The 14,553-nt window shown below is 35.8% G+C and overlaps 1 protein-coding gene across 3 annotated transcripts in view; it reads right to left on the bottom strand.

The window, feature by feature from the left end:
• Nucleotides 1-14,553, bottom strand: part of ANKRD28 (ankyrin repeat domain 28) — a 123,600-nt gene that overhangs the window by 37,266 nt on the left and 71,781 nt on the right. For all 3 annotated transcript variants that reach the window (XM_054060412.1, XM_009560782.2, XM_009560783.2), the window contains exons 4-7: nucleotides 9,817-9,887; nucleotides 6,766-6,966; nucleotides 5,921-6,008; nucleotides 1,122-1,264 (exon numbers count right to left, since the gene is read on the bottom strand). In XM_054060412.1, coding sequence (XP_053916387.1) covers nucleotides 1,122-1,264; nucleotides 5,921-6,008; nucleotides 6,766-6,966; nucleotides 9,817-9,887 — 503 coding nt within the window. The remainder of the gene's footprint in view (nucleotides 1-1,121; nucleotides 1,265-5,920; nucleotides 6,009-6,765; nucleotides 6,967-9,816; nucleotides 9,888-14,553) is intronic.

Below are 14,553 nucleotides of genomic sequence, written 5' to 3'. Positions count from 1 at the left end.
AATTACAACCAAGTAAAAAGTCATGTCATGAGACAACTTCCTAATTACATTTTGGAACTCTTCAAAACAATAACTTAAAAGCAAGTTCTGGATGTAGTACTTTGATCAAGAAGTGTGTACTGGTGAAGAGTATGATTGCTTTACAAGTGAGACAACCTCCACCAATTGTCTCCACACCAGTTTCCTGTATGCAGCATGCAACTCGACAGAACACACATATGGAAAGAACATCAACAGTGGCAGCTTGCACAGGCACTGCAGACTAAGCACAGCACTGACTTCTGTCACTTTTCAACAGAATTTGCGGGTTTCTGTTAAAAACAGATGTCAAAGGGACTAAGTCTCACCAAAAGAAGTTTTAGGCATTTAAATTTACAACTCCTAGATGTAATGTGTGCATATATACACAGGTGGACTTTTCAATATCATTGAGGACCTGTACGTTCTGAGTATAACAGGAATTTTAGTAATTAACTATTTCTAATCTCTAAAGCAAACGACTCTAAAGTATACATTTCCCCCCCTCCCATTTTTGGCAGCATTCTCCAGCCTTGTAATACTAATATGGGGTGCACAATGTACATTTTTTACAATTTCACAGTTTTGTTAACACACTTTCTACATGCAGGTATTGTACAGTCCTTTAACTTATTTTGTGTTCTGATATTAAAGTGGCCTTCCTTACTGTAGTACATAAATTTCTCACATTTTTTAGTGTTTCCAAAACCTATGTGTTGTAAGAAAGTCAGTAACATCTATGTTTTACAAATAACTGAAGCAAGAGAGTTTGACTTCCTGCAGTTCAAAAAGGATTGTGTGGCAAAGCTAGGAACGGAATTCCTATTTCCTGAGCTCCAGTCCAATGAACTAAGAGGGAGAAATACTAAATGAACAAAACCCCTGCTAAATACATATTTATTTCTGAATAACTGTGAAAAATCTGCAAGTCTCTTAAGTTATGTGGGGGAATGAAGTTTTAGAACATAAAATCATGTGAATGAGGAACTTCAGAAATATTATTTTTGCTGTGTTATAACATGCCCCTACCTAAACAGTGTGCTATAACACTAACAGAAACATTTAACCCCCCCCCCTTATAACTTTGTTTTATTCTTCCTTACATCAACTCCAAGATCTAGAAGATACTTGACTACACTGATCATCCCACTAGATGCTGCAGCATGTAAGGGTGTATATGATTTCTTGTCTTTGCAAGTCACTTCAGCTCCATGGGCCACAAGCAATTTCACAACTTCAATATGGCCTAAAAGAAGAAAACCAAAAAGAATTAAGCTGCATTTTATATTAACCAGTACAAGTTTACAAACTTAATAATTGTACAATTATTATAGCATGAACAAGACATTATTCATTTGGACTTAATCTGGAAAATAAATAATTGTATCAAACTATAAAAGCAACATAAAATATTCACCTCCAGAAGCATTTCCATATAACGCCTTCATTACTTATGGCATTTATACAGCAAAAATAATATTTTTTTGTGTGCGTATATATATATATAAACCCTCTTGTCGTCTGCTTACACAGAAGGATTTTTTTTCAAGATTAGAGAACTAGAGAGGTGAAATAACTTTGTAATTATTAAACATTTACTGCAAATTTCTGTTAACAACTTGAGAGAGTATGCGATGGTCAGAAATCTACCTTCATGTTCAGCTCCAAACATAGCTGTTAAGGTTTTTAAAGTCTTCCTCATAAACACTGAAAAAATTACAAAATCAAGAAAAGAAGGAAATATACTATTTAAAAAAAAAAAATGTACTCCCCCCACCTAGCTTCCTTTGCTAGCAAAGCCTTTGAAATGTTTACCCAAGTCATAAAAGATTTAGTAAAGCTCTGTTTTCAAAACTGACTCAGGCCTTTGAGGAACCCTAGTCTTTTGAAAGCATCAACTATTCTCCTATGTCACCAGGAGGAGAGTGAAAGTTGAGCGGCATAGTGGGGAAGGGAGGATTTGGAGGAAGCTCCAGGTAAGAGGGTGGAAAAGGCAGGCAATGGATCTGCTCTCGCCGCCAGCTCTGTGGATGGGCAAGGGGACCAACACCACTGCCATGCTGCAAAGGACAACCCAGCTTTCCTCTTCACTGTGCTTGTGTGCAGCCGTGATACTGCACATTAAGAGAAAAGCTATGAATAGAAGGTAACAAAATAATCTGTCATTCCTGCTCAGCTGTTAATTTAACTACCAAAGAAGTCAATCACTGAAACCACACAGATAATCATGACCGTGTCAGGAAAAAGGAGAACATGTCAGTTAAAAAGACCACCACAGATTCAGGGCTTTACTTTTGTAACTGACCCATACAGACAGACTCGTTTCACCTTTCGAGTAACTCCCTTACCTTAGCAAAAAAGTGGTGAGGGGCACACTGAATATGTAGGCTTATCCAGTCAGACATACTAGTAAAAAGTATCAAATCCAGCCTACAGTTTAAGTGCTTCACAAAAAGTAAGTCTTAGCTTTCCCAATGACTAAGAGAATCTGCAGAAATTTGAACAGGAAGCGTCTACCCAAAGGAACACAGACAAATCTGTTCCGATAAGCATTCAGTCATGATGACAGCTATTTTATGCTGCACACCCAACAACATACAAAACAACCCTTTACTCAGCTACACTGATCAGAAGCATACAGTGTTTACCAGCGCAATGTGAAGTGCTGTGATATTTCATTTCTGAATTACTTAGTATTGTAGGAAAGAAGAGAAAATGTAAACATGATGCTCATCTTCTGATCCAAATGTAACAGGGACACGAATGAAAACAAGCCCTATATGAGAGACTGAAGTATACAGAAGATACTGAAAGCAGTGAAAGGAACGGACACACTGAATAGAACAGTTGCAGAAAAACTTTAGAGAGAAAAAAAGACAACAAATCCCTGACCTGCATTGAAAACGCAAGAGGCAATCAATAGAAGACACTCGAACAGAAGAGCAAGGTACGTGAAGTCAGAAGCACAGAGGAGACACTCCGATACACTAATGAGGGCAACGCTAGCACGCACAACTGAAAGCCCACTTTAGTTGCAGCAATGCAACTGGACAGGAATGGAGCCGGGTGAAAAGCAGGAAGGAAGGGAAACAATGGATATAACCCTAGGAAGTTATTTATAGCAGACTGACGAAAAGCATAACTTCTTTTTTTCCTATGGTCAGTTTTATATAGTGGAAAAGCTTTAAGGGTTTCTTCAAACAACTGGAGCAGCATAAAATGGCTCTAAATTGTAAGAGAACATCACAGGTGTTTCGCCCTTGTTTGAAGACTTTTAAAAGCTTTGCTAAGGATATTTAGGTTGATCTACATCAGATGAATTATATTTTTCCCACCCACTGTTCACTAACAGAGTTTCCTGTTAACACCCTATGAAATTGCAATGACTGAAACTGGAATAAATGCAGCTTATCTTTTCCCTCATGTAGGTGAGCACAAGCCAGAAAACATCTCTACCTCTGCCATCTCACAAGTTTCATCCAACAAAATTTTGCAAATAATCACCTTGAGTAAGTGGATGGCCTGTAGGAGACATTGCTTTGCTTATTTAAGTAGATTACAAAATACTAAGACAAAATATTGCAAAGAACATTGGCTCAATAATGAAGACTGCTCTTTAAAGTCTCAGTTTCAAGTACTGGTATCAATACTTGAAGTGTAGTATCATACAGCTTCAAATTATAAGTTACAGAATTGGCGCTGTGATGATCACTTCATAACTCACTGGCACATTCAAGTCTTTTCCTCTGAAGACAGCTCAACAAGGTCCTGTTGTTCTTTTTAGCATTTCACATATGGATTTCACAGCTTTATTTTACATTGCTATCAGACGGTTTCAGACCTGTATTGTCAGGGATATAAGACTAATGTGAAATTGGCCTGAAACAGTTGTGCAAAGACAACAGTTAATAATTCCACCGGCCCGTGAACACAAGTGTTTGTGAGAAGATCACTTTTATAATCACTGAGGTCTTACAAACAAACTCAAATTTGTGTACGTGTGGTTTTGCATTTGCAAAGGCCAGAATTCTCAGTCCTCAGATCAAGGCATGTTTCATACAATGGACAACTCATTATGAACCCTCAAAACTCAAGGTAAGGTTTTTGGTGACTGTATTTAAATATGTACTGCCCCACACGACACTGCTTTTCTGTTTTGCTATGCAAGTTTAAAATTGCATTTCCACTTTTAAAATACCACTTCTATTTGCTCTTACGTGGCAAGAATAGGAAATATTGCTTGGATAAATGTAACAACTCCAAAGCAGTAATATAAGGTACTCGATATGGCAGAATCACAGATGAGAAATGATTTGCAATCTTAAGTCTTTTTTCAAGAACTTCCCCACACACATATACACCACAAAGCATTATGCCTGTTTATAACTAATTCCCTCATTCATAATAATCAGCATTAATGCCAAACTGCATACTGAGGGCCATTTTGCTTAAGATCAGACTTTCAAGGCAGAGTTAGCACAGACTTAGAGATGTCAATGTGATGAGTCCATCTAATTTCCTAGTTTATGGGTTTATTTTTTCTTTTGATATCAGTCACAGTAAAATTAGTTTGTTTTACTAAGGGAAGGAGCAGTATAGAAATTACTCTCCTAGTACATCAACTTAAAAGTTTGCAAAAACCACAAGGTGCCCCCTTATAAGCCCTTTATATAAAAGCTTTCAACAAGACACTCATTCCAAGTAATACTTCCTCTTAAAATTGGAGTAAAAACAATCTCATCTTTAGATCTGAAAAAAATGCTTCCATAAAGAATAGGACCATGTTCTCTTCCTGACTGTTCTCTTCGAGATTCCTAAGATGGTATCTTAGGCATATAGATATGTGTATTTTCTAGACAATTTAAACTTGGGAAAATATAGATCATCAAAACATAACAGAAATAAAAAATTACATATAATGAAGTCTTATTTCCCTACTTCATATTCGAAGAAATTCCCAGGTGTGCAGATTCATACAATACTGATGCTACTGCTTTTGTTGTTCTTCCTTGGCTGGATAAAATCATTAAAATTACAAAGCAATAAGCTAAAATACTGAATAACAACCAAGATCAGGGAATAATCTCAATTGGCTTCTTCCGGAAATTGATAATCAAACTTCATCGTTCACCGCTCACATATAACACACACTGCACGTGTTCAAGGGCATTCTTAGACATTTTCTGGAAGTTAAGAAGCAGCAGCTTCTGAACAGTTTAAATGCATTCTGCAATGGCAAATACAATCAGCAGTTGCATGTAATTTACTTAGAAACACAGCTGCCAGTGGTTTACATTGCTCATATTTTAAATGAAGCGTGAGATACAAAGCTCTACTATTTATTATAGATATTCTCAAGAAAACACAATAAAATGAAAGTCTGATAAAAGGCAATGAAGCACATCACTTGTGCAGTACTTGCCAGTGCATTGATCAATACTAAGAGAACAATAATTATCCACTCCTGGAATAAGAATGGCAAGGCAAGAATTTGGAGTTTGAGAGATGAAATATTTTTCTCTTAATTAACAATCCCAAAGACTGGTGTAATGATCCTTTGTTTCAGGTGCCTCTAGTATTAACTGTTTACTTTCTATTTAGCATTATTGCAAAAGTTTTCACCAGCAATTAGGACTCCTGCTGACTGGGGAACATAGTTCCATCTTTAATGAACAACATTACTTACCTGACTTCTCTTTATCCAACAAATTTATTTTCTCATCATAAAAACACATTTGCAAGGCAATATGAGGTATATTGTTAATGGCTTTCTGCAAGACACACAGACAATCTCAACACTTACAATATAAATATTTTTCCTAGAAATATATAAAACCCCTAAACATTAGGTGAGTTGCTTTTTTTACTACCACAAAAGTAATCAACTGAAATATGTACATACCCATATATGCTGCCCAATGTATAGCTCGTCTGTCTTTCTTGTCAAATGCATTAATATTGGCCCCTCTAGACAACAGTAAGCTGACCATCTGAGATAAAAAGAAAGAAAACAAATCCTCTATTTATAATGGAAAACTAACTCTAAAGTTAGACAAAGATAATCATAGAAGAATACAAAAATGTATGCATTTTCAAAGGAGTTAAAATGTGCTTGGTTTTGAATATTCTATAAGCTTGGAAAAAAAAAGGCTGCACTAATGGAGTGACTGTAACGCAAAACTTAGCATCAACAAAAAACTATCCAAGTTAAATACAGCAAAGCTGTGGAATCTTTGAAATCTTCAGGCCACTATTAAGATATCCAGTAAGGGTAATCACTAAAAGCAAGCCTATTGCCCATCTGTCTCCAATGACCTACACACAACTACAATGGGAATTTCTCAGTGGTCATCTTTCAGAGTTTGAAAACTAGTGAGTTAGAGCTTATTACATATACTTCCTCCAGATTTTAGTGACAACACATTTCACGTGTTAACTATCTACTGAACAGAAAAATTTCTTCTTTTTTACATTTTAAATGTATCTATTACTCGTTTAACTCCAGTTAATTCAGGCAAATTTGCTTCTGTCTTATGAAAGGTGAACACTGCAACAGCCTTCCAACTAAGTGACGAAATATGTATTTTCTGAAATCATTCTGTACACATGCAAAAGACAAATTCAAAGACATAACGGGGGTGGGTTATTCTGAGGGGATGAAGGAAATTTAATTTTGAACTGGGAAACATTAGAAACATAAGGGACAGAATGACAAATGGGAAACAAGCTAATAAAAATAGCTCTTACCTCAACGTGTCCACTGAAGGCTGCATGATGCAATGCGGTTCTGCCAGCTCGATCAGACACATTTACATTGCTTAGGAGAGGCACCAAAGCTTCAGCACATTTCACAGCTTTGTTTGCAGCTGCTATATGTAGGGGTGTCTGCCAGTTTTTATCACGAGCATTGACATCTGCTGAATGCTTTAACAACACTTGAACAGCATCCTGAAAGCATGTACAGAAAATCCAAGCTACTTAGTAAAGCCTTAAATCCAAGGATAGTATCATGCAATAGAAGTATTGGCAATTTGTTCTTTCGTAAATCATCATCTTATGCTTTGGGATTTTAAGTGATCATATATCCAGATCTGGGGATGTTCTCAAGAACATGAGCAAATACACTCCCTACAGGATTCAACTGAATCAACCACTTCCAGGTCTTCTATCCAGTTTCTTAAGACAGCTAGCAAATTGTTTTGTCGTCACAACTAACATCCAAAGCTCAATAAACGTCCTTAGCATTACTTCCATTGCTAAGGATTAGTGAAGTACTATGGACTTACAATACATTTTCATTAATTTGCCAGGCAAAATTTTTGAACTATCAAAGTTTATAAGTGGCAAAGAGAAGAACTGCTTACTAAATGTACATTCAGAGAACCACACATGAAACAGAGCATGGTCACAAAGACCGTATAGTGTTGCAAAACTCCTGAAAACCATTTTAAAGTGTGGCACTGAATTCCATCTCACAAAGAATATTAATTTTCTTTTGTTAAATGTACAAGCTGTGAAAATTTGACAGATAAGACTAATTCTTACAGCATGATAAACATTTCCCATTAAAACATGTGAACACAACTGGAATGCGTTGGAAAAAAGATCTGTTGGTGCTATCACCACGATGATGAATAATGCAGTTTTCATCGACTCCATGACCTTCCCACAATTCACTAACAGCTTTCAGCAACTTCCAACTCAAATACTGACTGCAAATAAATGGTTGGTGCTTTGAACTTAAAACATGTTACCACAAGTAGTTAATGGAAATTTCAGATTACATTGTAGTACAATAGCTAGGTATTATTTTCTGCTATGAGCAGAACGCTAAGGAGCACTTGATTCTATTTATCACAATAAGTATACTTAAAACATTCAAGCTTCTTCTACTGTCAATAGAAAAGACGAACAAACATAAAAGTGAAAAATACTGTATCACAGCCTTGTAAGTTAAATACGAAATGGAACAGCTCTTTATTCTCTAGGAAACTTAAGCAGATTTAGTACTTTCAAAATCTAATTAACACTTGAAATTCTTTTTGAAACAAATATTAAGAAAAATCATCATCAGAACATTTGTTACCCATTTTGCAGAAGGAAGCACCATAGTACTAGCATAAAAATAACGTATCTGATATTTTTATGTGCCTTTGCATTAATAAATTGCTTAGGGTTTCCAGTTTTTTTTATTTTTCTTTTGCAAATTACATCAGGCACACAAATAGAAAGGCCATGGAGCATGACTGCCTTGATATGAAGTTCCTTGAACCGGCACAGTTGGCAGCTAAATCTGTAACTCCAACTACTTTGCATGTCCCAATGTCCTTGTTTAATTGCAGCTGTCCTTGCTTCAACAGTAAATGCAGATGTTTTACTGAAGTCATTATGAAGAGTTTTTACACCACAGCTTTTTTCATCTAGCGCCCATAGCCCATGTACGTCCGCCAGCTGGAAAACTGTACCCAAACTTATCAACCACATACACGGGCTCCAATGACTTAAGGAGTTTATAAACAGAAAATTCTGACAAGCGCCTATTGTTGCCTTTTGAGTAAATAAGTCTGATTGGTTTACATGCATTGTTTGCCTGTGGTTAGTAATTTAAAGTATTTCATATATTTTTTTAAAGAAATGGTCACAGTTGCATTTTTTGAAGTTATTATTTAGGTCCAGTTTTTCTGTAGCACTCCCCTCTGCATGCGTTACTGATACAAGGAGCTTTTATCATCCCTCAGATCTAAAGGATGCAGCATTTGGTGCTTTGGTCAGCTCCTAAAGGAGCCACCTAAAAATACCTCAAGAAGAACAAATAGCATTTGGGAATAAGGGACTCCTGAAGATTAATTTTAAAACACCGTTTTGAATAACACAATTCCTGAATAATTATCAATGCTAGTGACAAAATACTGGTATTTATCCAGGGAATTCAAAAGTAAAACCTGAAACAAGGCTTGTTTAGATAGTTTGTGGATCAAACACTTGGAAGTTCAGTGCTTGTCAAAACCAACATATTCAATACCATCTTCTCAAAAATTTACACATAATCTGTAAAAAATCTTTCTTTTTGAAGACATCCTGAAATGAGCATAGATTTGACTCAGGATCTCAAAGAGAATGGTTTTGCATAAACTCTTCCACATAATAAGCTCAGCATTTCTCTTGTTTGATCTTCTACCGGCATTTAAAATTTTTATTAGGACATCAACAATAAAGGAACAATAAATTCATTTCTTACATTCCTATATTCTCACAACTGTGTAACTGCTAGACTTCAAAAACTTTCTACATATTTAATTTATAACTTTTAAAGTGATTTTCAATATTATTATTGCTCATTAAAAGCATGTTTAAAAAAAGATGTTTGCAGGCCTCAAAGAATCATTTCTTTCTTCAATGGCTGAACAGATAAGCATGTAAAAAAATGAAGAAATGCAAAGATGATTCTGTAAAAGCTGTACTAAATCTTAGTTCATCTCTACTTCTCTCATGCTAACCATTCTGGTTACCCTAAGAGAAGTAAACGAGACTTTGGAAAATGACAGGCACAATCCTCTGCTAGGGAAGTGGCAGAGAGCAAAGCTGAGAACTGTAAGTTTATAGTTTTCCTTTTCTTCCTAATCAGTCATGTGATTATATACACACATACCCTCAACAGGTTAAATAAACTGTTAAAAAAATGTTCTGCAATTCCAAATGTTTGGAGGAGTTCCACTTTGTAAAAACCACGCAAAGAACAGAAGGTAATTTGAGATGCATTATTTTAACACAAAACAGTCAGGAAAAAAAAGCGCATACCTCGCTACAAGATGCCACAGCTCTGTGTAAAGGAGTCAACCATTTGCTGTCTTTGGCATTAACTCTAGCTCCTGCAACAAAAAAAGAATAGTAACAGAAATATATTATATATTTACAGAGAGACAAATATTTCCAAGAACAGAGATAGTACTAGTGGAAGATACTTATTCTAGGCTCACTACTACAGCCAAAAATGGAAAGGAGCCTTTTCTCCAGCTGAAGTTCACCCTTTGATGAAATTCTTTTAGCACTGCACCCATAATATTCATCTTTTTATACTAGGTAAGCCTCTATAATATTTTGCACATAAAAGACGGACTCCTTGCTTTCATTAACAAAAATCTCATGTTTTCCCACTGCAGTTGAAAATCTCCAATAAAACAGAGGAAGAGCCTACATTTATCCCCCATGCCTCTAGTTTCCTTGTGCTTGGTGAGTCTGATATGTCAGTATATGTCAGTATATAGAATGTATATAGAATGATGCTGCTGCTTCTACTGGGAATTTGGGAATGAACCTTCTCTACTCCACTGAACATTTCCCATTGTAAGCTAGACTGCAACAACTGCATCTCTGCTTCTAAAAGCTCATCCAAGAAACAGCTGTCCCCATTCCCAACAAAAAAGGTTGTACAAACATCTGTAACAGGCACAAGCCTGGGGCTGGATTTTAATTTTTTTCTTAATAAAAGGAAAGAAGGATTTGAGGATTTTTTTTCCTGAAGTTAGTAACTATACTACATTCTATCTTCCACTGAACTTCATTCAACAAATAAGAAAACTTAATAATTAGGCTTAATGATTTAATTTCTTTCTGATATATACACAGACATATTTGTGTATATAACATATATGTATACATGCATTTATGTGTATGTATACACACACAAACACACACATATATATATATATAACCTTACAGGGTTTTTTTAATACCTTCAGAGGAAATTTAGTCATCTTTCTTTTAAATCTGCTGAGATTTTACAGAGACATGAATGTATTAAGTTTCTGAAAACATAGTTTGGACATAATGTTGGAGAAAGTTCATAGATCAATATATGGTATCACACAGTAACATTAATACTATATGGCCAGAACATAACATGGAATTGATGCTGGATCCAAACTCCCGCTTTGACCCTAGGTCTTCCAAATGCCAAACAGAGCTTGAGGTCTAATTGCTGGCCATAATTTCAGGGAATTCCCCCTTTCCATTTCCAAATTTTGGAAGCTTCGGATGTCATTTTATTTTCTGAGTTCAAAAGTTTTTGACAAATAAATTTGAAGTAATAAGAAGAATGTCCAAGTCCATTTGAAGAAATACTGTACAATCCAACAGACGTTTGAGAGAATTAATCTTACCATAAATATGTGCTTTTGTCAACCATCATAAGGACCTGCTCTACTGCACTATATCATGTACCATAACGTAATGAACTATATCAAATTCTGCAAAGAACTCGAAAAAAAAAAGAATTAGAGGGTTGTAAGGATCATCAGAAATGTCTTAGGATTTTTGTAATCCTTCCCAAAAGACAATAACCTGTATGATCACTAAGTGAGAAAGTAATCAATATATTTCAAACATGTCTGTAATTCTTGATTGTCTTCCAAGTCATTGTCAGCCATACTTTATTTTCATCTCATCTGCTAAAAACAAGTGCCAAAATGCTACTCCAAGTTCTCCCCGACTTCCTATCTACAGTCAACAACTGAGAAATGAAGATTTTCAAAGTCTAGCTGATTTGTATTTCTAATTTTAGGATACAAATGTCTTTGAAGTATTTTAAAGGAATGAAGGGAGTTACTGTGTCACTAATCACCATTCTGATTTTTGTCAGGAAAATGGATTTGTAAAATCTGAGGTCAGGTCAGATCCAGCCAGGTGATGATCCGTAAGACAGGAGAAGCACCATACCCAGCGAAAGGGGAGAAACGCATATTTGCACTCCAAGGAAGTGGCACTACCTAAGCTCTAGTGAAAACGTATTTAAGAGTCCAAGCCACATTTACAGGTTCAGCTAAGTCGTTCACCGACAATTCTGGTACTTTCAACACAGCCTAAAAATCACACCAGAAGAGAGCAGGAATAACTACAAAAAGATAGTGTACAAAAGGTTTTTCCAGTGGTAAGCTAATCAAGCTTGAAAGGATTAAAGGAAAAGAATATCTGAAAGTGTTTGTTGTTTCTGGTAAGAAAGAAAATCAGCATTAGCCAAAGAAACACCTAGGGAAATTTGAAGCAACATCAAAAAGTTACACAGTCCTCTCAGATGAACAAAATCAAAACGGTATCTGTTCCCCATCCCTTAAGTGACCTACACCAAAAAAAAAAGCAAGAAAGCCAAAGTCTAATAGAACCCATAGTTACATCAGTGAAATATGTAGATGCTAAAATAAGTTAACTTTTTCAAACGCACAAAAAATCTGTAGATTCTCTGACAGAGTAAAAATATAAAGTTGATTTTTGACAAAATATTTGAACTCCGATGGGACTTAAGAAAGAATCACCAAGCTAGTTTTTCCCCAAAAACAATTAACTCTAAGGAGTTCCAAAATTCTTACATTAAAAGACAATTTTTTTTAACTAATAATCAAAATGAATGTGCTACCAAAAAAAGCATATGCATTATTAATGTGTGAATTGGGAGATCTATAGCTCTAGATATGTTAAACAAAATAATACTTTAAATTAACATAAATATATTTCCCCTTAAATTTCTCCAGGAAGACTTGCTGCCAAGAATGACCTAAATTTCATAGAACAGCTTCTCCAAACAGCCTTGTACTGAGGTCATAATCCCCCTCTAGGCTGTTCTTTACTCCCTAGCACATGATTTAGGCGAAAACGTTACTGCTCCTCCCTCCCCCTTCAGATGTTCTCCATGAGATATAAAGTTCCCTCATACCTATCATACTCCTACCATTCAACAGTGAGGAAGTTTACAGCCTTCATCCTCTGGAGTAAAGCTCTACTCCAGATCATTGCAAATAAGTGTTAGAAAATATATTACGCTTTTACTGAATATCTTTTGCTTAAAGATGATTTGCTTTACGGTTTGCTTAAAGACATTTTGAACATGTGTCTGTGTATAATTCACTGTACAACACTGCCAATGCAATATTATCTCTGTGAAGCTCAACTTGCTGACATGTTAACCAGGGCATTTCTCACGTTTCAAATGCCAGTTATGCAATAGTTTGCTCTTTCAAAGAACACAGCAGTGTACCTTAACCCCCAATCTGTACATGCAAAAAAACCCCACCACACTGGATCTTCCAGATTTCAGGGGCCTGATCTTAACAACTTTATTAAAACTGCTCAAATATTTCATCTGTTTAATGCAAAATTTCTTGTATTTCAATACTTCTTATGTTATAAACCCTGCAGAAAAAGGATTTGGGGGCTTGCCAATAACATCAAATACAATACTGCAACACAAATATCCATCATATTTGCTTGAACTTTAGAAGTGATAATGTAAATGGCACTGCAACTGCACCTTCCTAACAAACCAACTTATTCTTCCACGTTGGTACACAAAACCAAAATACTAAACAAGATCTTCCCTCTCATCACCTACTTTGCTAGTCCATCGTGGTGTTTACACATCTAGGCAAATATGAAAGCAGTACTTTTGCAAAATATGGGGGGTGGGGAGAATAGTATGTAATTTTCTTCCCTTCTCCTTAAATCTTAAATTTCATTTTGCAAAGTTGCATTCACAAGTGTGACAATAAGACAGACATTTTATTTAATAAATCTAGTATGGAAGCTACTGAAAAACTCAGTAATGCTTACTTTTAGCAAACTTATGTTCCAAGAGACACATTTGCCAACTCGATACATGCACTGCTTACAGAATGATCCTGGAACCTTTAATTATATCAGTCTATATCTGGCGATCGCACATTGAAACGTTCCATTAGTCGCTAATACCTCTTTGTATGTTTCTGCTATCCACTTGCTACTTGATGTTATCAATGTCATTACATTCGAATAAAAGCTAGCATCTCAACTATCTCTTGAAGAGACAGGCGATGAATGAGCAGGCAGGAAGTGCTGCAACAAACAGCCACAAACCACCTCCTTCATCTCTAAACTTCCATCCAACTCTCTACAGCTGTGTCTCAGTGTATTACCCCTGTGTTCCTCTCATAAGAGCTCTTGCTGTGACTCTCTTCCCAAGCTGCTCCACACCGGAACTCTTCCTATTCGTAAATGTCCTCGGAAGACTCATGAATGCTGAGGCTACATTACTTATGCATCACTAGTTGGAAAGAGATTCAGAAAACAAATACAACAGAACTGACAAGACACACTCACGGTATTGACTTAAGTACTGAATTGCCTCCCTCTGTTCTGTTTGTAGTCTGTATTTTTAGACTGTTGAAGATAGTATTTTCCTTTGTTATCATACAAGATGTGCTAGCAATTGAACAATAACATAATATAAGCAAAGAAAACAAATGTGTTTTCACACACATATGCAATACAGACATCTGATGTTCAGTATTTGAAGCTCTGAAATGTTGTTTTAGGTGTAAAGTGTAAGTAGATGTAAGTAAGATTTCTACATTGCATTTGAAAAAGCTAACAAGCTTTGTCTTAACTAGTATACTGACATAATTTAAGAATGATCTTTGCAGAAATTAGGAAGATCCCACATATAAATCACTGAGAATAACCAGCAGTCCTGCTGCAAATGGATTCTATTTAATTATTTTCCTAAGGGCT

This window comes from Cuculus canorus, chromosome 2 (genome assembly GCF_017976375.1).
Source record: "Cuculus canorus isolate bCucCan1 chromosome 2, bCucCan1.pri, whole genome shotgun sequence".
Lineage (NCBI taxonomy): Eukaryota > Metazoa > Chordata > Aves > Cuculiformes > Cuculidae > Cuculus > Cuculus canorus.
The sequence above is the reverse complement of the archived record's forward strand: the minus strand, read 5'-3'. Positions and strand labels throughout refer to the sequence as shown.